This window comes from Zootoca vivipara, chromosome 3 (genome assembly GCF_963506605.1).
Source record: "Zootoca vivipara chromosome 3, rZooViv1.1, whole genome shotgun sequence".
NCBI classification, from domain to species: Eukaryota; Metazoa; Chordata; class Lepidosauria; order Squamata; family Lacertidae; genus Zootoca; species Zootoca vivipara.
In genome coordinates, this window is record NC_083278.1 from 67,739,563 (window position 1) to 67,763,905 (window position 24,343).

At 42.5% G+C, this 24,343-nt stretch overlaps 2 protein-coding genes across 3 annotated transcripts in view; both read left to right on the forward strand.

Moving 5' to 3' along the window:
* Positions 1-4,744, forward strand: part of IGF2R (insulin like growth factor 2 receptor) — a 77,527-nt gene extending 72,783 nt beyond the window's left edge. Inside the window, exons 45-48 of one of the 2 annotated variants that reach the window (XM_035108613.2) lie at positions 95-281; positions 867-1,019; positions 1,835-1,904; positions 2,896-4,744. In XM_035108613.2, coding sequence (XP_034964504.2) covers positions 95-281; positions 867-1,019; positions 1,835-1,904; positions 2,896-3,294 — 809 coding nt within the window. In that variant the 3' untranslated portion in view covers positions 3,295-4,744. The remainder of the gene's footprint in view (positions 1-94; positions 282-866; positions 1,020-1,834; positions 1,905-2,895) is intronic. The other variant, XM_035108615.2, reaches the window with a different exon arrangement.
* A 132-nt stretch (positions 4,745-4,876) lies between these two features.
* LOC118081958 (solute carrier family 22 member 2-like) lies at positions 4,877-22,396 on the forward strand. The gene is made up of 10 exons (XM_035108612.2): positions 4,877-9,092; positions 11,186-11,289; positions 14,623-14,777; positions 15,432-15,600; positions 16,030-16,144; positions 16,694-16,806; positions 17,661-17,875; positions 18,642-18,750; positions 19,700-19,812; positions 22,111-22,396. Exons 1-10 carry the CDS (start codon positions 8,697-8,699, stop codon positions 22,233-22,235), a joined length of 1,614 nt encoding a protein of 537 aa, XP_034964503.2. The 5' UTR covers positions 4,877-8,696; the 3' UTR covers positions 22,236-22,396.
* The last annotated feature ends 1,947 nt before the right edge of the window (positions 22,397-24,343 follow it).

A 24,343-nucleotide genomic window follows, 5' to 3' on the forward strand; every position in this document is an offset into this window, starting at 1 on the left:
CAAATCTAACACTGTCCTCTCTTTAAGAGGTCTAGAATATGAATAGGTAAATTGTAATTTCTTAGGAACTTTGACTCTTTCCTCTCTTTTGTAGATGGTGATTTGGATGTCGTGTTCTCCTCAGAGTCCCAATGTGGCAGAGACAAAACAAAATTCGCATCTTCAACCATTTTCTTTCACTGCAGCCAGCAGGCCAAGGAAGGCATCCCCCGATTCCTTCATGAGTCATCAGATTGCCAGTACTTGTTTACCTGGTACACCGCAGCAGTCTGTCCGTTGGTGTAAGTGAGAACACAGAAACCTGCCACTTCTTGCCCTATGGGATAACAGAGCGGGGTTGTACATTTCTAAAAAGTCATGTTGGATTCTTGAGTAACACCTAATAACCACACAGAGTGGCAGCCATAGTAATTCTGCAGTCATAGTTCTGTGTGTTAGATAGCACCTAGCGTTTTTTAAGGGGTGTCATGATTGGCAAATGGATCCCACATAAAGACAAATCTCTTTGAGTCTCCCTAGTGTTTATATATTAAAAAAAGATTTAGAATCCACTGATTTAACTGCTTATTCTGGATGTCTCTAGCTTTTCCTAATATAACAGCTTATTTTTTTTATTTTTTTATTTAAGGCATTTGTTCATAAACATCCCAGGGTGGTACACAATACTAATTAAATCTAAAACAATAAAAGACTGAAACTCAATAAAGTAATAAACTAAAACTAAAACTAGTAAGCCTTGAAGTTCTTTAAAAATCACAGGTAGATCCTGAATTGGGTTTGGAAGCAAAAAGAACACTCATGTAAGACGATAACCTTTTGGGTACAGGCCCCTCCCTCTCAATACCGTTCCTTTGTATTGCCTGCAGAAGCTCCGAGCCAACAAACAACGAAACATTTGTAGAAGAAATTTATAAAGGCCTTTCAGGAAGAAGCCAAGCAGTTGGTGCCATACTGAGTTTGCTCCTTGTGGTCCTTACAGCATGCCTGGTTATCCTGTTACTTCATAAAAAGGAAAGACGGTAAGGAGGGATGGAATGGGGTTCCAGTTTTGCAATAACTTCGTGGTCCTCACCCCCATGCAATTTTGTGTGAGTGCCATGCACTCGGAACAACGGATTCAGTCTTCACAAATCCACGCGGGGGCTATGTTGATCACTTCTAATCCATTGGCAGCACACAACCAGCAACAGTAGCACCAAGCTGCAGGTTTGATCCTCATAAGGGACAGCTGCATATTCCTGCATTGCAGGTGGTTGGCCTAGATGATCCTCAGGCTTAGTACAATGGTCATTCTCCCATTCCCGCCTTCCATGCTTTCCACTGTGACCAATCCACTCCCTCCCTCCCCTCCATAGTCATCTTCCTTCCTTCCCCAAGTTGCTCCTCAAAATTGACTACTTCAGCAGACCACCAGGCTTCTCTTCCTCTCACCTGCCGACATCCTGTTAAATCCTTTAACAACTGAAGAGGGATGGTGTGTAGGGGAAGAATGAAGAGGTTAGTGGGTACTCTTGCTCTGAGCAAGCTCCTTCTAGTGCACCCTTCCACATAAAATATTGCATGTTTTCTTTTTAAGATGGCAGAAATTTGAGTTACATGTGTAATGGGAAGGCTGGGGAACCTATGGCCCTCCCGATGTTGCTGGACCTGTTGGCCTTGCTGGCTGGGGTTGATCCAAGTCCAACAATGGCTGGAAGGCCACAAGTTCCCCAGCCCTTCTGTAGAAGCTGAGGTAGGGCTAAGCCAGCAGGTAATAATAGAAGTGAATGAAGTAGTGAATTTGTAAGTGGCATTTTACTCAAAGTATGTAACGCTAATGTTTGCTATTTTGTAGAGAGACCATGAAGCAAAAGATATCCAGCTGCTGTCGGAGAACATCTAATGTTTCCTATAAGTATACAAAGGTAATTGTTTCTCTGAGTGACTCAGAGGGTTTGCTCTGTTAGGCTATGAACTGTATGCATGATTGCAAACTCTGCTTAAAATCATACTTGTTTCCATGTAATCAGGGGCTACTTGTGATATAATATAAAGTAGATTTACTTAGCAATTGAAGTCCTATAGAATCTCTTTAAAAAACCAAACTTGATTACCGGTATTCATAACTTTCAGTTGTTGTGAGTCAGGGTTATCCCCTCCTGTCCTATTCCAGTTTTTGAAGAATCCTATGAAAGAATTTCCGTATGTCCAGGCTTCATATCTGATTGGTGTGGGGAATGCTCAGAACATTGGGCTTTCTAATACAGTATGGCTGTATTAAGTAAGGGATTTAAGCCAAATCTCTGAGAATTGAACGTATTTTTCAAGCTAAGTGCAGAAGCTTGGGAGCAAGAAAAAAGCACATTGATACAATGAATAGATCCAGCTCCTTTTGGTGTACATAGATTTCCTAAACGATTTCCCGTTCCCAATATGAACTTCAGGGGACATAGTTAATAGAAATCCATACTCGGCCCTGGGGTGGAGGTGAGGCAAAGAAATAACCAGGTTAAGTTTGTAGTAATTCCTTAAAAATGGTTGAATAGGAATTGTTTCAGCTACACTTTTATATGTATGTAAGAAGACATTTGCAGATTGGAAAAGTAAAATGAAATAGTAGATCATAAGATGACGCCTTGTTCAGTCACACCTATGGTTCATATAGCTCAGTATTATCTACTTGACAGGGAGCAGGATCTCAGACCAGAGGCCTTTCCCATCACTTGCTCCTAATATCCTCCCTTGGTTATTGCTTGATTTTTTATAAACTGGAGGTGCCAGGTTGAATTCCCCATGGTTCTTTGCCACTGAGCTTGTGACCCATTTCCAAGATGAGGTTTATCTTGGGATCTATAGAATGGTTGTGCAAAGACTTTAAAATTTTGTTTGTTAACTGCACCCTCTTGAACATGGCAGATAAGCACTGAAGAACTGAACGAGAACGAAATGGAATGGCTCATGGAGGAGGTAGCTGCACCCAACCAGAAGTCAGGAAACGAAGGGCATGAGAACGGCCACATCACCAGCAAAGTAGTTAAGTCAGATGCTCTCACTTCTCTTCATGTGGATGATATGGACAGCGAGGATGAAGTCCTCACAATACCAGAGGTGAAGATTCATTCAGCGAGGGGCGTCCAGTCTAGTAGGCTTCATCATGACAAGATCCTTAACCTTCCAAGCAACGATAAGCCTGGCCTGCTCAATGGCAACAAGAATAGCAAAGGCAGCACCGCTTTTGGCCAACGGAAACTACAGAACTCGGTGAAGACAGCTTCCTTTCATGATGATAGTGATGAGGACCTGTTGAACGTTTAACCTTCATTGTGCCTAATCAAAATTCCATGCGTGTGTGCACATATATATATGTATATATATATATTAAGGTGGGACAAACAAAATACTTCCAACCAAATACGAAGACTTTAGCTGCAGATGCCTTTTGCAAGGGAGTGCTTCAAAGGGAAGGTGGGAGGAGGAGAGAAGGGCCAATCCTAGTTGTTTACAATGGTCTGTTTAGTGATTATTGGATTTCTAGCATCCACCGGAATGAATTGTGGCAATTCTTCTCCTCAGCCAGGATTTGCACTCTCCCCACTCTGTAGATTGTAGAGGCTTCATAATGCTTCCAAAAGGTAGGCTCAGATCTGAATGAAGTCCCCTCACCTTCAAGACGAGACTTGCATTTTAACACTCTTATTTTTTATTTATTGTTCTGGGTACTCAGGTTCATGAAAATAATAATAAGCAACGTGCTCTTCCTGCAGGCCAGGGTGTTTGTGTTACAGATTCACCCCATCCCATGAAATGGAGATGAGGGGTCCTCTGTATGTTTGCTGGGTTGTTTTGATGTACATTTTGGAGCTGGTCTGTTTAAACTTGCCTGTACGTTTGATTTCCCGTATCCTATCTTAAAATGCGTTATGATTTGAGAAGTGTTTTTACTGGAAGGTACGAATCTTCATAGCTTTAGCCTTGAACAGTGGCTGTTTGTTGCATGTTGAGTCTCTTTTTGGGGGGTGGGGTTAGCCAATCACATTAAGTCATTCATCAGTATTTACAAAACTTTTGGTGAAATAACCCAGAGCTCTCCTGTAACTTTGCTGTTTCTTTTGAGGAGCAGTAAGGAAGGCAGATGTTCACTGTTGTAACTCCTCCTAATGTTGTCGTGATGAGAACACTTGTACCTCTTTTGAAATGCGATCCTGCTTTAGGGGCTGTAGAAGGCAGGAGAAACCCTGTCCTTTTTGGGAAATGGCCCTTCTGGAAGAGTCTCCTAACCCTACCATGTGTAACTAATTTATTCCAAGCCAAGCTATAGAATTTCTAGAACATCAGCTTCACTGCCCTGGGAGAGGTATGCCTGCTCAAAGCCACAGGCCAACAGAAGCCTTAATTGCACAGACACAAACTTGAATTTTGGTGGACACTGAGGTGCAACAAATGTTTTTGGGTAATATCACTGAACATCCAGGTCAGTTTTGCCTGCTGGAGCCACTGAAATTAAAGTGTTGTTGGCAACATTGAATGAAGATCTCCCTATAGCTATTGACACCTACTCTGTGTTTCTGACGGATCTCACGGGCAAAGAGCAAGTTTCTATGGACAATGCACCAGTATTTAACACTGGCTAGAAGCTCTTCCTTGTTTATACCTTTTCCTATTTACACTGGTTTGCTTAAGGTTGGCTTCCACTTAGGAATCTGATTTAATGTAACAAAAAGTGTTCAAATGATTTCAATAAAAGCTAAATTATGTTTCCCAGGAATCTATATAAGATTAATTTTTCATTATTTTACATAACCTTGTAATGGGTCTCAGAACAGAGATGGAGATGTAGAGAACTTTTCTGTACAATTCTGAGTACACATTCTAAAGATCTGCCAGACTACTACCGCAGAAGCAGAATGAATAGTCAAAATCATTAGGAAGAGGGGCAGTCCACTTCATTACTTTGAGTGGGCTTGGTTCAAGGACTTCTAAGCCCTGGAAACAGCAAGGGACCTCTGGATCCTCACTGCACAGTAGAAGTTCTGCTTCACAAAGGATTTGCCAGAATGCTTAGCTCAAGCTAACTTAAAGCCAAGGGTAGTCTGAACATCACTACTGGATGTCTCAGAGTAAACAAAATGGTCTAAAATTGCTGAGCTGGAATGACATTTCAGAAGACTATTGGGTGCTGGTATGTTGTTGTTTTCTCAAAAGGAAAGTGCTATATGGTAGAACAAGTTTCAGAACTGTACTTTATCCCACATGAACTTGCCCATCAGCCAAACTCTATTGGAGGCCCTTCTCTGAGCACTCTGCCTTTTCTGGTAGGCAAGTGGCAACCAGATGTCTACTTGCTCTGGTGGCCCCCAAGTACCAGCACTCCATCATTTGTTTGCCTGTTCCTGTTGTTCAGACGCCTGGAGAAAGCCATCCTATTCTATTATGTTCTGGTCTCTCCTTTTTTCCAAGGAGCTGCCCCTTTTAACAGACCCTGTGTGATAGGTATGGCAACAGCGATGATCACTGGCTCAAGGTTACCTGGTGATCTTTCTGGCCAAGTGGGAACTAACCACTACACACACTACCTCCCACTATCTCAGGCTTTAATCCAGATATGATTTGCCTTTTGTGGTATTTGCTTTTCTTTTTAAAAATGCTTCCATGTCTCTCCAAGCTGCTCTTCTAGACGTCTTTCTACTTTCTCATTGTCCACAAATCTGAAGACCACCCAGATGATTGGCAAGTAGTCAAGAAGCTTAACAGCAGAGCATAACCATTTTTTAGTTCGTTTCTCTCTCCACTGTGCCCTAAATTTGCTTTTTTTGGGGGGGGGTCTTCTCTATTATATACCCTTGCACACGTGTTTACCATTTGTAAAGAGAACTTCATTGAAATGTGCATCACAGTGTCAGTTTTAAGAGTTGCATACCTGTACAACAAGCATTACCCCTGATGATTCCAAGCGGTCACAGGCATTTATCCCTAATACGCAAGTGGTTTAATAGGGTAATAACATAAAAAGTTAGTGCAAGCAAGGGAGTGGTACAGAACTGGGCTCAAATTGCACTGCTTTATCAGTGCACAACATGGCTTCTGTGGTTACCAGCTCAGAATTGCTGACATTTTAGCAATGTATAGATTCAGTTGACCCCTTCTGTGCCAGGCCTTGACCAGTACAGTCAAACTAATTGGCCCAGAGCTATCTGTATTCCTGAAAAACGATGGTAGTAATGGAACATAGGATCAATGAAGTTTGTATGAACGGCACACACTCAAGAAGCACACTGATAACTGAACACAAGCTAAGATACCAACCAACATACAAGATTTCAACAGATGTTCTGTGGAGTAGGAATGCTTTTACTCACAGAATAAACAAACTCAGCCAGACAAAATATATTCCATTCTTTTTCTCACTACTGCTTCACTGTCCAGATGTTTCAAGTGGCCTTTTCCTGGCCAAGAATGACCAGGTTAACTTTCCCTCAATCTTTCTTTGTTTTCAGATACCTCCACAAATTTCCACTCCCCCTTGGGAATATGAACATGAAACTCTTTGTTTTTGTTTTAGTTGACCTAATAAAGTTACTACTCTAATATTCATTATGTTGGAAAGGGAAATACTTTTACTTCTGCCATGAAAGCCCATGGACTGTTTTTTAGACTTAAAATCTACCTGATAGGGGAAGATAGGCCAAATGGGGCAGGGATTCAGCAATTTTTAGATTCTCAGAAAGAGGGATTTGGGGACTTGGAGCTTCATATCGTGTTGTGCAACTCTCAACACAAATTGCAACTTAAAATAGGCAGCAACTCAAAAACGTGTGTTTTTTTAAAAGCAAAAACTGATGCAAGGTGAGACTTGAGTTATATGAACACCACTAATATCTACAAATACAAAATATAAAAACATAGGAAGCAGCTCACCTACCAGATCAGACCAGATACTTGTGAGAAGCCTTCATCCTGATATGGTCGTGTCCCCCCCCCCCCAAATTAGTACACAATTATCCTTGAAGATTTAATGCAAGACATGCAAACTGATGCACTTCCAGTGCTATTGCAGAAAAGTAACCCAGCAGAGAGTGGCTGTACAAAGAGCATCAAACATGGAAAACAAGTGATTAGGTAGCAAACGGGCTTTAAGAAAGCCAAATAAACTTCACGACACCGAGATAATAACATACTGTATAGATGGGTCTCCAGCAACACAGGCCAAACCAACTGAGCGATACATTAACTAGCTCTGAGCCTTTTTCTGCTTCAGTACTCACTGGACTTCAGTTTACATAGAACACCTTTACATTCTTAGGTTACCCATTTAAAAAAAGAAGGTCCTAGAATATAACATTCCTGGGACAAGGCCACTGATCTTCCATGAATGCTGTGCCCTTGAAGATGATGTTAATTATCTTCCTAGAGATCTATTGCCGTTCTGTAGCAAGGGCATTGCAAGTGGAAAACCTGTCTTCTGTGGTGATTGTCGATATCAGTTCCGTGATTCTCTGCATCGTATAAATAAAGAGAACACAAGCTGGGGGTGTGCAGGCCAAAGTAGACGGGATCTACTTTGTGCATTTACGCTCCATGAATTTAATGTATGTCCAGAGGAAGGGAGGGAGGGACTGGCTATTCCCAGAATGGTTTAACAAATCAATCCCACTTCCTAAGGAACACTGAAAATTGTAACTCTGTGAAGGGAATAGGAGTCTCCTAACAACAGTACAGTTCCCAGGAATCGGGGCAGGGGGTGACCCATGACTATTTACAGTGGTATCATAGTGCTTTTAATGAATGGTGTGAATGTGGCCTGGGCTTACTAGAGGCATATTTAGGCATATTTAAACATCTGAAGGCAGCCCTGTTTAGGGATGCTTTTGATGTTTAATCGGTTATTTTATTTTATTTTTCTGTTGGAAGCTGCCCAGAGTGGCTGGGGAAACCCAGCCAGATGGGCGGGGTATTATTATTATTATTACTACCACTACTACTACTACTTATTGTCTCCTGCCCAGGATTCTCTTCAATGCACCTCTTAACTTTCCACCAAAGAGGTGAAGAGCTGCTTTCTCCCATGGGAAGGAATGGTAAAGTTCAGTATTTGGGGATAATGTTGGAGAGGGGGCAAAAGCCAACAGTGGGTGGCCCACCTTCTAATGGCAGGGGTCCCATGTGGTGGTGTGTTGCATCCACAGGACTCCCTACACCCACCTACAATGCTTTTTCAAGGGTATTATCAACAACAGGGTGAAGTGGGGTAGCTTCTGAGGGACTGCAGGAAGCACACATTCTCTCTCTGTAAAAGCAGCTCCAATGTCCAAGGCTGGCCGGATTTATCAGCCAGGGGTTTGTTTACCTCTGTCAAAATGCTTTGTCACAAGTCAACGGTTGTCTTTTGCACTGGTGACCTTTCGCCTTTTATTTGCTTGTCTGCGACTAAATATGGCTGGTGACTTCACTTGAAGCAAGGTAGAGAAAAGGGGACCTCTGGATTTCTTTAAAGCAAAATCCATCTTTTTGTTCCTACCACTGCTTTTAACACTGAAGAATGCTAGCCTTCAGGTTTAGTTATCCTCCCCCCCCCCCGAAACTTATATAAAAGTTGCCCGGGGTGGCTTAATAATTTATAAACTAATACTTTGACTTGGGGGTCAGATGTCCTGTTGTTTAAGCATATTTCTGCTCGGCGCAATTAGGAGCAGTGTTGTGAATGACAGGCTTTGTACAAAATGCCAAACTTCGATGACATTCTAGAGCACATTGGGGAATTCGACCTGTTCCAGAAAAGAGCCTTTTTTCTCATTTGCTTCGTCTCTGCTGCCTTTGCCCCGATCTATGTGGGAGTCGTTTTCCTTGGTTTTATACCTGAGCACCGTTGCCTGAATCCTGGAGCTGCCGAGTTAAGCAGCAGGTGTGGCTGGAGCCCTGAACAGGAGGTGAATTATACGGTTCCAAATGGAGACACTTTCACCCATCAATGTATGAGATACGATGTGGACTGGAATGCAACTGAGCTGAGCTGCACAGAACCGTTGGAAGCCTTTTCCAGTAATAAGAACTTCTCTCTTACAACCTGCCAAGATGGCTGGGTCTATGATCCTTCAATATGGTCCATTGTGAGTGAGGTAAGGTGATGCCGCTGCCTTTCCCATGCTCTCCCTTGGTCTATTAGTACAGTCATCCACAAGCTGATGACCTCCAGATGTTTTGGGCTACCACTCCCATCAGACCCAGCCAACATGGCCAGTAGTGGGGGATGAAAGGAGCTGTAGTCCAAAACATCTCGACGTCACCAGGGTGGGGTAGGATGCTCTGGTGTATAGCTCAAAACTGTGAAGAGGATGATGATGATGTGGGGTATCACTGTGGTATGTACAGGTGGGCTTCAAAAAATACAAACAACATTCCACATAGAGGAAACGCAATCATTTTACAACAGGTTAGGTTGTATTCATGCTGCCAGTTCTCATGTCAGATTCTGATGCTTCATTTGGAAGCTGAGTAGACATTGAAATCAATAGCATCCACTTTTGTTTCCTGAAAACTCCAGTACTTTTTGTGATGGCCATCCTCTGTTTTTTAAATTTAGAAATGTCAGCTTCAAGCAAATAATCATACAGCTTGATTTACAGTTCGCATAAATGAGGCTGGCCTTCGCTAGCCTGGTGTCCTCCCGATGTTTTGGGAGGACAGCCATGCTGGCTGGGGAAGATGAAAGATGTAGTGCAAAATAACTTGCAGGCACAATATGAGTTTTGACTACATTGTGCAAAAATCTGGAACTGCTCAAAGCTAGCAAGGTTGTTAGCAAGGTGAAGGTGGATTGAGTAGTGATTGTGAAAGGAACAGGCATTTCTGCTGGGCTGTAAATCTCACTAGGCGGAGTTGCCGCATTTCCACATGGAATGCCAAAGAAACAAATGGAAAATCTGTGATTTCCAATGTCTTAACTCCATCACCAAACTTGAATGCCTCTGTATATTTATGTGTCTATGAATTGTTAGCATCAGAAACATACACCCAGAAAGCTCTTATCTGGAGGTTCAAAAGCTTTTACCCTACTTATGAACCACTTCCTTAATTTCTTTTTAAAAGGTCACCCCTTGTACGGACTGTGCCATTATATCATTTAGTCACTCGGTGGCACTGGACTTGACCACATCTGAATGTGGTCAGGAGTTTCTTGTTGCTGTTCTGTATTTGTTTAAGAGAGACAATATTGTAATGCTCTTGTAGCATTATCATGACTGGTGTGTCTTTTTAACATGTTGTAACAGCTCAGGCCTCCAGGTCAGAATTCACAAGGTCATAGGTGTGCTGACCCATGCATTCAACATTGGATCAATTAAGAAACCTGATATTCCCAGTTACTGTACAGGTAGGTAGCCGTGTTGGTCTGACGTAGTCAAAACAAAATAAAAAAATTCCTTCCAGCAGCACCTTAGAGACCAACTAAGTTTGTCATTGGTATGAGCTTTCGTGTGCATGCACACTTCTTCAGATACCAAGAATGTTCCCAGAATAACTTTTCTCCCCACAGACATATGTGGAAAGAGGTCCAACATGTGACCCACTGTAATGTTGCCAGCAAGCCACAATATTAGGCATGTTAGTTAGACCACCTACATGCCTCTTAAAAGGCTGGATCGTGACAATCCACATCTCCTGATAATATTTAGTGAAAACAGGCATGTGACAACACTCAGGATTTCATCTGCTGGGAAGGTGTTCCACAAAGCTAAGGTTCAGATCCCCCAAAAGCTAAAAGTGAGCAAGATCTGTGAAATAAGAAAGGTAAAGAGAAGCAAGACACTGGTGTGTAGTGGTCCTAAGGAAGGAAGAGCAAAGAGAAGCAATTTTTCAGGTTTTCACTCTGGGTTCCTTGGATGTGTCTAAATACAGTTCCAAAATAGTACATGCTTTTCTTTTGGGGAGACACTGGCTTGTGCTTCCCACAGGGACCCTGACTATCTTCTAAAGGAAAACTACAAAGGTGGCTGAGAAGTGGAAACCAGGGAGAGGGTGCAAAGGTAAGGTGTTTAGCTCAGAAAAAGAAGTCCTGCTTCACTGGCATCCATGTGGTTGGAGCAAACATGTAAGAAAGTCTTTAATGGCAGTGGACTATGGGGATATTGTAGCTTCCTCTGCTATCTGGTCATCCCTACATTCTAGCACTTAGAACTGATTTGTCATTTAATTCCTAATTGTGTCCCCACAGTTTAATTTAGTATGCGAAGACTCCTGGAAGTTAGATGCATTTCAGTCATCTGTAAATGCTGGATATTTTCTTGGATCCATATGTGTTGGCTACATAGCAGACAGGTAGGTGCAGAATGATTAGGTGAAATTCAAGTAACTAACATGAGATCAGTTTTGCTGATACTATGCATGCATGGCAGAAAGTCATTAAGAAATGTTTGCTAATTTAATATTATATGCCACTGTGTTACTGAATGCTTCTCAGTTTCCTGTTTGGTGTAAGCTTCTCAGGATTTGATAGTTTATTGGATCGGACACATACAGACTCCTTTGGGTACAGAATAATATTCTCATTTGCACAATCAAACCTCCATATGACAACTTTGAGATTATTATTTAAAAGTCAGGCAGTGGTACTATAGGGCATCAATTAGGTTTCAGCATGCACAGTTTTAAGAAAAGGAAGCAAAATGTTTTGCGTGGACAGGCGGAGTCCCCCAAACCTGCAGGCGACCCCCTGAGCGGAATAAATACACGAGACAACGTGCTATGGGATTCAAATTGGCCACAACTCTATTCAAATTCAGATGTAGGGAGACCTTGGCTTCAGGCATCGGGCGTTATCCTTCCCAGTCCCCAGCCGGGGTTCTGGGAGGCTTCGGGGTCATCCACATGTATGGGGGTTGGGGCTGGCTCTGGAGAACATATGTTCAAGCAGAGAGAGCCGGCCCCCTGTTCGCCGCCGCTGGTAGGGGGAAGTGATGACACCTATTGGCATGGTCAAGGCTTCCCCCAATACCCCAATCTTGTCGCTGCAAGGGGGTGAGGTCTCCGCCTCATGCCCCTCCCTCTAGGAAAATCACCAAAGAATTCCGCCCAAGGCCTGACACCGCCAAGTTGTGACGTATTGCAACGGGAAAAGTGAAACCTGCCAATGCAGGGAACTTCCTTTCCGATCCTTCAACAGCGGCCTTGACATAGCAGCGCCTGAGAACCTGTGGAGAAAAGGTTAGCCTGCAAAAGAAATTGAATGAGGGTGTGGAGGGTGGGAGAAGCTCTGGAATGAACTGGTGCTTGAAGGTAAGATTCAAATGCTATTGTCCAAGCCGGTTCGTCCCTCTCCTTACCTGGCCATCCCCTGGCAACACCTCCCCAGGCAGGATTGGATGCCAGGCTTGGGTAGGCGGAGACCCCTGGCATCCTACCTGGGAAGGCGGTGCCAGTCCTGAACTTCCAGGGAGCCGCCCTCTGGGATCAGGGGGCTGCGCGCATCCACGCAAAAAGCGCCCCCCCATTGATGTGTGGAGCGGTCACTACAGGTACTGTTCTATAACTTAAGTGGATTTTTTTTCAAAAAGCAAAATTGATACCTTCTCTCCTTTTCCCACCCACTGCCCAATCGCTGTTAAGTATACTGAATTGCCATAGGACAGATGGGGAATCAGTGGAATTGTTTGGTATTGTTTTAGTATTGTTGAAGGGAACAATGGGCCGTGCCCCTCCCCTCCTTCTCCTTCCAGTCTTCCTCACTTAGCTCACTGCTTCCTCCTGCCACCAAGATGGAGAGTCTCATTCAGCATTAAGTGAGCCTAAATTCCTCAGAAAATTCTTTTCTGAGGAAAACTGTTAAAGACCATCACCTCCCCTCAAGAATATTTGGCAATTCCCCCCCCCCCCGGTTTATCACCTACAAATAGCAAGAACATAACATCTGCCTTATTCCAAGCCAGATCTTTGGTCCATCTAGCTCAGTATTGTCTACAAACTGACTGGCAGTGACTCTTGAGGGTTTCAGGCAGGGGACACTGCCAGCCCTGCTTGAAGATGCTGGGGCCTGAATCTGGAACCTTCCGTATGCAAGGTAGACTCATTCCCACAGCCCAGAGGATTTTGAGAAGCCATTTTCACTCAGCCCAATTACAAAGTCTTTCCACTCGATCTTGTTTTGGTCTGCTTGTATGATATATTTTAATATTTTATACGTTTTAAACAGCCGTAAGGAGTGTGCATACACTAGAAGAGAGGGATAGAAATGGGCTAAAATAAATGGTCTGGAGTTAGGGGTGAGCAGTGAGATTGCCAAGTTTGTTGATCATACTAAAGTGTTCAGAATTGTTTAAAAAAGCAATAACACAGATTGCAAAGAGCTTCGAAAGGACCTCTCCACACTGAGGGAACAGGCAGTAAGATGGCAATAAGATGTAAACAGGTGTAAAGTGATTCATGTCCTGGCAAAAAATATCTTAAGGTTGTAGTGGATAGCCAGATGAAGACTGGGTCAATGTGTGGCAGCTGTGAAAAATGCAAATTCCGTGCTAGGAATGGGAGGGGGGAAACCCCCTGCCAATATCATAATGGGCGAGCAAAATGATCAAGGAGATTGAGCAAGTCCCCTAAAAGGAAAGGTTGGAGCATTTGTGTGACATGATAGACATTTATGAAATTATGCATGCCATGGAGAAAGTGGACAGAGTTCAGTTTTTCTTTCTCATAATACTAGAATTCATAGACATGGACATGAAGCTGAATGCTGGAAGATTTAGAACAGATAAAAAAGTACATCTTCACACAGCACATAGTTAAACTATGGAACTCACACCCACATGAGGCACTAATGGCCACTGACCCAGGTGGCTTTAAAAGAGGATTGGACAAATAAATAGAGGAGAAGGCTATTTAAGGCTACTAACCATGATAACTGTGCTCTTCCTCCATAGCTGGAGGCAGTAATCTTAGTGTTTTTAAGTGTCAGGTGTAACTTCAGCCTGAACACAGCAGAGTTTGCGCAGGTTTTTCCAGAAGCTTCTGGCGGTAACTTGACTAGACGTCTGGATCCAGAGTAACTATTTACAGGATTTATTAAATAAAAGAAAATCCAGAGTTTCTATGTACAAGTTTAGAACTCAAAAACAAAGTAAAATAAATCCTTTCCTCTCTGTCTCTGTCTCTCTCTCTCTGTCTCTGTCTCTGTCTCTCTCTCTCTCTCACACACAACCGATACAGCACCTTTCCTCCTACACTCACCACACCACATACTGTGCTAGCTTTCTCTGATAACAGAGCTCAGTGCTGATCATCAACCAATGAGAGAGCTGTTACTATGGCAGAAGCAGACCTTGGCTTTCTGCCCAGTGTTAATTGCTTGTCCTAGAGTTGATTGTGTGAAGAAGTAATCTGATGGTTTTTCATGCTACCAATTTAGCAAAAACCCAAACAAGTAATGCCCTTGAAAACTATTTGTTGGAAACCACAAGAGTGCAGAATGTTCTTGTGCTTGGGTCTTGCTTGAGGGGGCCCACTGTGAGAATAGGATGCTGGACCAGATGGTTCATGGCCTCATCCAGCTGGCTTATTTTATATTCCAATGTTCTTAATTCATGAATGAAAGCATGCTTTTGCATGTGTTTTTGAAAAAAAATCCTTCTGTATCTTTTCTGTCACTCACCCTCAATTCAGGTTCGGACGTAAAACAAGTCTCTTAATTAACACCCTGGTCACTTCCATCGCAGGAGTTCTTGTGGCCTTGGCACCAAGCTACTTATGGTTGGTGATATTTCGCTTCATCCAAGGACTAATCAGCAAGGCCAGCTGGACAGCAGGCTACATTCTAAGTAAGTGTGACACCCTCATTGATGTTACTTACGGATGAAATAATCTGCCCAGTCACTGGATCAAAGCAGATGTTGTTGGACTGCAGCTCCATTGGTCATGCTGGTTGGGGTCATGATGGGAAAAAACATCCAGAGAGTCACAGGTTCTCAATCTGCGTGAATATGCGCTCCCTCTCTTTGTCCTGGGCACAAAGGAGCTTCTGTACATTGAGTTTTTACAATGTGCAATAACGGTCCTTGTGTATGAAACACAATCAATAATAAGACCCACAAAAATGAAAATATACTTGCATTATTGTTCATTATCCTGTTTGTATGTGTTTGTTCTTCAAAGTACATTGCTAATAATACATTCTACGGCCTTTTAAATCTGTTTGTGGGGGGGGGCTATTGGTTTGTTTTTGTTTTATTATGTATTTTGTGTTCTCATTTTGTATTTTTATGTTGTGAACCAGCCTGTGATCTTTGGGTGAAGGGCAGTATACATATAGTAGTAGTAGTAGTAGTAGTAGTAGTAGTAGTAGTAGTAGTAGTAATCATAATAGTAAGCGGAATGTCAGACCACTGGTCCATCTAGCTCAGTATTTTCTACGGGAATAAAGCTAGATTTCAGTTCAGAACTGTCTTTGTGAGATCAACTCATTTATTTTCCAGTCACAGAAATTGTTGGTCCAAGCTACAGGAGGATTGTGGCTATTCTTTACCAAACAGCATTTGCTGTCGGCCTCCTCATCCTTGATGCTGTGGCTTATGCGATTCCTCACTGGAGATGGCTGCAACTTGCCATTACTCTGCCATGTTTCCTTCTTTTGTTCTACTACTGGTAAGGTGCTCTTTGCTTACGTTCTGTCTTCTGATTCAGTGCCAGTACTTGCCATCTCTATAAAACCCAGTTTTCAACATCCCAGGAGGATTTTATGTGTGCAGGTACCACATCTCAGCCATGCCTCCCCCCCCCGCCCCTCCTAAGCACACAAGTTCATACTATCCATACATTCATTCTTGGGCATACTGCATGGATGCGCGCACACTTGCCTGGTGCCGATCATGCACCGCCGCAAAATAGCTTCCTTTGCATTCTATTATGGCGCATTGTTGGAGCCTGGCAATGTGTATTGACACAAAACGGACGAGCTTCGAGGAGCAGTGAGGACTTGGCATGGCTGAATTTCATTTCATCTTGATTTTACCATGAGTCTTCCTGCAACAGCCTCATAAGGCTGCTTTTCTGGAATCCTGCTTTTGTTTGCAGGTGCCTGCCGGAATCTCCTAGGTGGCTGATCTCTCAAGGACAGAATGGCAGAGCTATGGAAATCATGGGTGACATTGCTAAAAAGAATGGGAAAGTCATGCCTGCCGGTTTTGAGGTGAATTTTATGCATACAAAGTAGTAGCTTCCTTAGTATGCTGTTGTAACTACAGTATATGCTCCTTGGGATGGCATCCTATGAGCCATTCACAGGAGCCAACTCCTAGGGGCCAGGGGGTCTTTGCCCCCCCAAATTGAGACATCTGCCCCCACCCCACCCCCAGTTGATGGGCATTGCTATTCAAATGGTGTGTGTGCACCACATCATGTGATCAATTATGTGGGGTGGGGCTTACCTACCCCACCCTATTTTATTCAAGTTGGCATCCCTGGAGCCATTGGTTAGGTCAAATCTATCCCTGTAATATTGGAAGCAGAATTCCAACATTGGGGAGGGAAATAGACTGCCACAGTTTACCTCTCCAGCAGAACCAGCTCCTCTCATGCCCTAGCCAAAGCAACACACAAACTCTGACCTAGTAAGGGGACTAAGAGGCCATTCCAGGGGCATTCTGGGAAGCAATTGGTATCTGGGATCTCCCTGTTTAAACTGTAAAATGTCCCTGGTCCTTTACCCTTGGTTAATATTGCAACAGTTATCTTATAGAGTATAAGCCTTGAAGAAGAGAAAGAAGAGAAAGAAAACCGAGGGCCTTCGTTGATGGATCTTGTGAGGACAACACAGATGAGAAAATACACTTTTATTTTGATGTATAACTGGTAAGAGACCCTTAACTTTATTATTAATTTCCTCGCTTGTTTAATACACGACTGCCCCCTGCATGCACATTCTTACTGAGGATCATTTTATTCATGACCTTTGTGTTTAAGGATAAACATGCAACAGGGTATAGCAATAAGCCTGAAGTCCACATGTCGTTTATCAGCATACATGGGAACTTGGAATACAACCTGGATTCATGCATTTAGGCCTTGCTTGCACAATCTGCCCATCTCTTTCTCGTAGTTAGTGAGACCTACTTGTGTAGTCATTTTTACTTGAGTGTCCCAATTCATAGGCAGGAGAGAAGGGGAAAGGGTGCCCAGGCCAGAGGCTTCCTCCCATAGCCTACCAATCTTCACACTGAACTATCCCATGTCAGGAGAAGTGATCTATTCCATTCCAAGGATGTCATGCACTCACCACGTCTCAATTCTCTCCTCCCATTTAGCCCGGTCTTTTGGATTTGTCAAAGTATACCCACTGATCCTGAGACAAAGGAGAAAGAGAGTTGATAATAATCTAGAGCTAGAATTAGTCAAAAGAGCCCAGAGGACTATCGGAAAGCAAAGTATCTTTACAGTATTTGTCCAATCCCAGTTGGTTTTCCGATGTTTGTCCTCAGTAGAAAGAAGGGAGAAGGATGAGAATGGGAAGAAGGAAAGAAAGATAAATTAATAGATAAAACCTCACCATGTATCACCTTCAACGGTTAGCAATACAGTTTGAGACCAAAATATCCTACATTGAGTGATAGTTCCTGGATATCTGTCTCAGATTTCTCAAAGGAACATGCCTCCTCTCAGACGAACACATTGTTTCACGTTTAACGTGGTGGTTCTTCTTTTCCTAGGTTCACAAGTGCCATCATGTACCAAGGACTCATCATACACCTGGGAATTTCTGGAGACAATGTTTACCTGGATTTTTTTTACTCGTCTCTAGTTGAATTTCCAGCAGCTCTCATACTCATACTCACGACGGAACGCATGGGCCGCCGCTATCCCTGGGCTACTGCAAATCTGGTGGCAGGAGCGGCTTGCCTTGTTGCAGCTTTCACCCCAGAAGGCAAGTTGGTCAATTCATCCATTTCCCTGCAGGGTGAGAGAGAGGAGCCTTATTCAGTTCAGCCTGTTTGCTTCTCCTCTGTTGTGGGATATGTCTGCCCCTTCCAAGAAATCACTGAAGATTCCATATGTAAGGTGGTAATAAAGGCTCAGTCAATATGGCCAATGGAAGTTGTTGCACCATGTTCAAGAAGTAACTAGGTACAGTATTCCTTCTAACATTGTACTACAAAAGATGCTGCAGTAAAACTTCAGGTTGCATTGCACATTCCCCGCGGTCTTGCACCACTTGACTTTTGCACAGCAGTCATCCGTGAATTAGTTTATTCAAAAACTGCACTCAGGATCCCATGCAACACTACGCAGGATATTGGAGTGCATTCCATATTTATAATCCAATTTCTCCCATCCTCATTTGTACAAATATAATTTGATAATTTGTCACCCCCGCTCCATGATGGCACCTGGGGCGACCCGCCCCACCCCCCTTTCCTACCCCCCTGCCAGGCAGCCCATGTCAGCGGTGTTGTTTTTGTTGATTTTCCTCAGAAATAGCTTTGAAATGTCCAACTTCTTTGTGAACAACTTTGGGCAAAAGAGCTCAACAACCATATATTAGCTCTGACCTCCAAGCTTCTCACTGCTAAGAAATCAGAGATTTATTTACCACCAGTTCTCTGGGAAATGATAATCCGTTATGTCATCAGTATTAATTGCCTTCCTTCAATGAGCCTTTAGAAAATTATATATTAATCTTTCCTTTCCAGATATGCACTGGCTAAAGGTTATTACAGCTTGCTTGGGCAGATTAGGAGTCACAATGGCATTTGAAATGGTTTGTTTTGTCAATACTGAATTGTACCCAACATTTCTCAGGTAGGTCTTTTGACTACCAAAGGAAAGGTGACTTCTGAAATTGCTTTATATAGATTAATGCACATTTATAGATATAGATTAATGCACGTTTACAGATTTAAGACTCTCCTGTGCACTCTCACTGAAAAGAAACTGAAATCTGTACTGCTATTCCTTGAGGGGTTTTCACATGTTACATTCAACAAGTGTATAATCTGTGTACCAGTCTGCACAATAGTTGAGCTATACCAGGGGTCCCCAGACTTACCAGGCTTCGGGCCGGTGCCCGCCGCGCCGACCGCGCGGCGGGCCGGAGGGCGGGGGTGTGCGCGCCCGTGCACATGCGCACACGCACACGGTCGGAAAAAAATCGCCGAAAATCGCTTGTGCGCATGCGTATGGGCCTCCCCCGACCCGGAAGTGCATCGGAAATGACCTCTTCTGGGTTGGGAGAGGCCCATACGCATGCGCACAAAGAGCGGGCGGCGGCAGCGGGCGGCGGGGGTCGTCGCGGGCCGTATTGGGAGGCCAATTGGGCCGCATCCGGCCCGGGGGCCGTAGTTTGGGGACCCCTGAGCTATACAAATCAACACGAATATATTCTTTCACTTTCATGTGTGTAGAAAGACAGCTTATACCAGTGTTCACATAATGTGAGAACAAATCTCTGGATTTTTCGCTTCCAATGGAATTTGGGAACACCCAACACCCCAGCATGGTGGTCTTGATAAATAAGGCCTCTTAGAATTAAAGGTTTGGGGATGAGCTGGATTTTTCTTGTAACCAAGCAGTAACTATGGAAATATTTCCCTTCCTATCTGCTCCAAAAAATGGTTGGAATGTAGGCATATCTTTCTCCTCTGTAAGAAAAATCACAGTTGATAAGGATAAAGTTTTTTGTTAGCTTTGAGGTCTGAATTCACGCACACACAAACTTATAATATAATGTGTGTTTTTTCTTTTCTATCAGAAACCTTGGTGTGATGGTCTGTTCATCCATGTGTGACTTCGGTGGAATAATTTCCCCATTTGTTGTCTATAGACTAGCAGAAATCTGGCCCAAGCTACCTCTTGTCGTTTTTAGTAAGTAATCCTCTATTTTGAGTTGCTTGAGTATGTTGTTCTTTTAAAGAAAAATCAAAATATCTCTATGCCACTTTTCTACTTTAAAATCTACCTAGGGAGACTTTCCATAAATAGGGTCATAGCTGCCAACCCTCCCTTTTTTGCGGGAAACTCCCTTATTCCAAGCCACAGTTGTCAACCTTCCCTTTTTTTTGCTGGAAATTCCCTTATTCCAGCGCCGTTTCCCACTGCTATCCTGGATTGTTAGATATACTGTAGACTGTCCCCGGGACAGGTGAGGCTGCTGATCCCTTATTTTCAAATCCGAAAGTGGACAAGTGAGGCTGCTGATCCCTTATTTTCAAATCTGAAAGTGGACAGCTATGAATAGGGTGACACCTCTGCAAAGACCCAGCCACCTAACCCTTTGAAGACAATGCAAAGGAGAGGATGTCTGAAGCAAATCTTAAAGAATTTTGGAATAAATATGCTAGTTATAAGTTGTTTAGCCTGTAAAGGTCAAAACGAACACATTGAATTGTGCCTAGAAACAGATTGATAAGTAACAAACTTCTGTTAACATGGATGAAATATGTTCAGACAGGCACATTCAATAACAAATCTAGCTGTCATGTTTAGAACCAGCTGAAATTTCTGAGCAGTTTTTACAGCTCCCATGTTAAAAACATTGCAGTACTGTACGTTGATGTTGCAAGACATTTATGATTAGAGCATGGGTAGGCAAACTAAGGCCCGGGGGCCAGATGCGGCCCAATCGCCTTCCTCAATCTGGGAATCAGCGTGTTTTTACATGAGTAGAATGTGTGCTTTTCTTTAAAATGCATCTCTGGGTTATTTGTGGGGCATAGGAATTTGTTCTTATTTCCCCCCCAAAATATAGTCTGGCCCCCCACAAGGTCTGAGGGACAGTGGGCTGACCCCCTGCTGAAAAAGTTTGCTGGCCCCTGAAGCAAGGCTGTCTCAGCACACCAGGGACCACAACTGACACATTAGTCTAAGTTGGTGGGAAAACTCTGGCCCAATGGACATTAGCAGAGCATCCAGTCAAAAGGCCATAAAGAAACTGCACCCCTAAGCTGCAAACCTATTCTTTAAGGAGGACCACACCTCCAGCTAAAGTAGGCCGAATACCAACTACCAAGGAAGTAGAGTCACCAAACAAGTCTCTATCTCTTATCTGTATTGCGCACCAATTTGCTTTTTTCTCATCCTGTCCATTATTAGTTATAACCATAAGTTTTGTTCGGCACTTCCTTGTCCTGTTTCTGAGTTCTTGATTTTCCCAGTCTTCAGTTCTGTTTTGATTTTCACATCAGTTTGTGATTTTTAAAAAACAACAACAATCCAAATCTATATGAAAATTAATCGAACATTTTAATATGTACACCAGCATTTTAATATGTACAAGCAACTAATGATCTTATTTGCCTCCGATATTCTATTGCGGGTTGTTTGTGTTATTCGGCCCATTTTAAGGATCATAAGCCAAAGAGCCATGCAGCCTTTCATTGAAATTCTAGTCACTGACTTCTAACCAGTGGAGATACTGACTACGGGTTTTCCCTAGTGTGCATGATCATTAGGGCTGAATCGTTTATATGCTTACCTGGGAGTAAGACCAATTGAATTTAATGTGACATTTCTGGGTAGATGTGCATAGGATTGTACTGCAAATCATATAGGCAGCGACCATTTTAGGCACGTCCAGTTGATGCTGATCGCTGATGCGTGGGCTCTTTTGAAACCGGAAGAAGGCAAAACGGGGGTGAAATGGAACCCGCACGCGAAATGGTCACTGCTTGTATTAGGCATTATTTACACACACACACACACACACACAGTGGTGCCTCGCTAAACGAAATTAATTCGTTCCACGGGTCTTTTCTTATAGCGAAAAAATCGTCTAGCGAATCCCATAGGAATGCATTGAAATTTTTTTGATTTTTTTTTTTGCCCATAGGAACGCATTAATTGAATTTCAATGCATTCCTATGGGAAACCGCGATTCGCTAGACGAATTTTTCGTAAAACGCGTTTGTCTAGCAAGGCAAGCTCCGCTTGAAAAATCCTTTCGTTAAGCGGAAATTTCGTTAAGCAGGGCATTCGTTAAGCGAGGCACCACTGTATAGTCACTCAATCCTAAGCATGTTTACTTGGAAGTGAGTTGTGCTAAATTCAAGGGGGTGGTTTGCATATTGAGCTACCTTCGTGATTTACAGTGAGCTTTTTTTTTGCCATATGTTGTGCATTGCCATATGTTGGGTCTAAACTGTCTTTTATGTGTTTCATTTCCAGCTGCAGTTGGTTTGATTGCTGCTGGATCAGTGCTATTTCTGCCTGAGACCAAAGGGAGAACTTTGCCTGAGACCATCGAGGACGTAGAAAACTTTCATCGGCACCGTGCTAAGCAGCTCAATTAATGACAAGCGAATGGAAAGTATTATTTGAAAGTCAGTGTTCTTTCAACTATAGTTTATAAAAGACTCTGAGAATTAACCAGCTTGTCTAGGAAATAAAACTGTGAGGACTTTAACTGACTGTAATGTAAAGGTCATGATACTAAAAAATAAATATATATATTTTTGTCCTGTGTGTGCATCTGTTAAATGGATGAGTATTGCAAAGGTAGCACATAGTGCACTTTAAAAAAAAATAGTTCTTAAAAATGACCCTAATTCAAATTATGTTGTGATGATACATTTTGATTGGCCATCTGTCTATCTTCAAACTAGGTTGAATATTTATTCTGAGAGGCATTCCAAATCCAAATCAGTTTATTTCAGCTTTATTTTATTTTTTTATTTTTATTTTTTTAAAACATACTTTTTATTAATTTTACAAACTGCAAAAAAGAAAACGGTACATACATAAACACCTTTTCCACCTCCTTCCCACCCACCCACATGGATCCTCCCCTGCCACAGAAGTATCTCATGTAGGTGAACAGTCAGAGATGGTCCATTTTATGCTTGGATTTCTGTCCTCCTCCCCCTCCCCTGACCCCAAAGCCCCCCCCTGCCACCAGGGAGCTCCAGCAAACCAGGGCAGTACGCAGGAGGACATCCATCCAACCATCTATTGTCATACCAAAAAAAGAAAAAAATTGAAATAGGAAAAAAGAGAAAAAAGAAAGAGCAAAAAAAGAGAAAAAGAACAGTACAAAACAGAAATTTTTTTTCTTACATTCATAATTGTAAAACCATATTTTGTGGGCTTCCCCTCCCCCCCCCTTCCCCGGTTTTCATCCCTTTTTTTATCATCTTTAACAGTTTCTTACTTTATAAAAATACACCTTTATATCTTATACAACTTATAAATCAATTATTATCATTTTCACCTAATGTTCAAATCACTGAAAAATCAAACTCCCATTTTATCTTCCCGTGCCTAATTTTTACTCCCTCTATAAGCCTCCATATTTTCACATTTTTCCAAAATCCATTCACTTTTAAAACTATAACTATTCTCAATTTAACCTTACATCCCCGATTACCGGCTCCACCCCCCCAATCCAGCAAATTCCATAATCAGCAGACCAGTTATAAACCTGTTAATCCATCCTTATAATCACAACATCACTTTCCCTTCACCCCACCCCCTGTTTACAGTCTTTTGCCATCCAGGCCACCATACAAGACCCCTGAATTTCTTCTCTTCTCTGCATATTTTTTCCTTCTTCCCTGTGGGTGTTCTGGAGTTCCAGTAATACCAATCGTGCCCCCCTCAAATGCAGGGCACTCCATCCAACTTTTTGTAGAGTAAAGTCATCATTTTTTTCGTGGTGTGCTTCATTTTGTGTTGAATCATCACAGTCCTCATCTTCATCTTTTTCTTCCAAATCACAGTCACCATCATTGTCATTCTCACAATCATCTTTTTCAGTTTCAAAAGCTTCATCTTCTAGAAAATCGAATTTTTCGTAAAACGCGTTTGTCTAGCAAGGCAAGCTCCGCTTGAAAAATCCTTTCGTTAAGCGGAAATTTCGTTAAGCAGGGCATTCGTTAAGCGAGGCACCACTGTATAGTCACTCAATCCTAAGCATGTTTACTTGGAAGTGAGTTGTGCTAAATTCAAGGGGGTGGTTTGCATATTGAGCTACCTTCGTGATTTACAGTGAGCTTTTTTTTGCCATATGTTGTGCATTGCCATATGTTGGGTCTAAACTGTCTTTTATGTGTTTCATTTCCACATAGTGCACTTTAAAAAAAAATAGTTCTTAAAAATGACCCTAATTCAAATTATGTTGTGATGATACATTTTGATTGGCCATCTGTCTATCTTCAAACTAGGTTGAATATTTATTCTGAGAGGCATTCCAAATCCAAATCAGTTTATTTCAGCTTTAAGCTCATAAAAATACAGAAGCAACCAAGGCACTCGTACCAGTAATTGAGTTACAATTAATAAAATAAAATATGGATAGAAATAAAATATTTGAGAAATATACAAAATCAGGGATAGGATATAATAAAAGAATTTCAATTTTCGTATAGGAGACCATTACGTCTCTTATAAGACGGGACAGAAG

Coding starts and splice junctions, on each gene's coding strand:
- LOC118081958 (XM_035108612.2), top strand. CDS start 8,697: ATGCCAAACTTCGATGACATTCTAGAGCACATTGGGGAATTCGACCTG. Junction 14,778..15,431: donor GACAGCAGGCTACATTCTAA/GTAAGTGTGACA, acceptor TTTATTTTCCAG/TCACAGAAATTGTTGGTCCA. Junction 15,601..16,029: donor CTTCTTTTGTTCTACTACTG/GTAAGGTGCTCT, acceptor TTTTGTTTGCAG/GTGCCTGCCGGAATCTCCTA.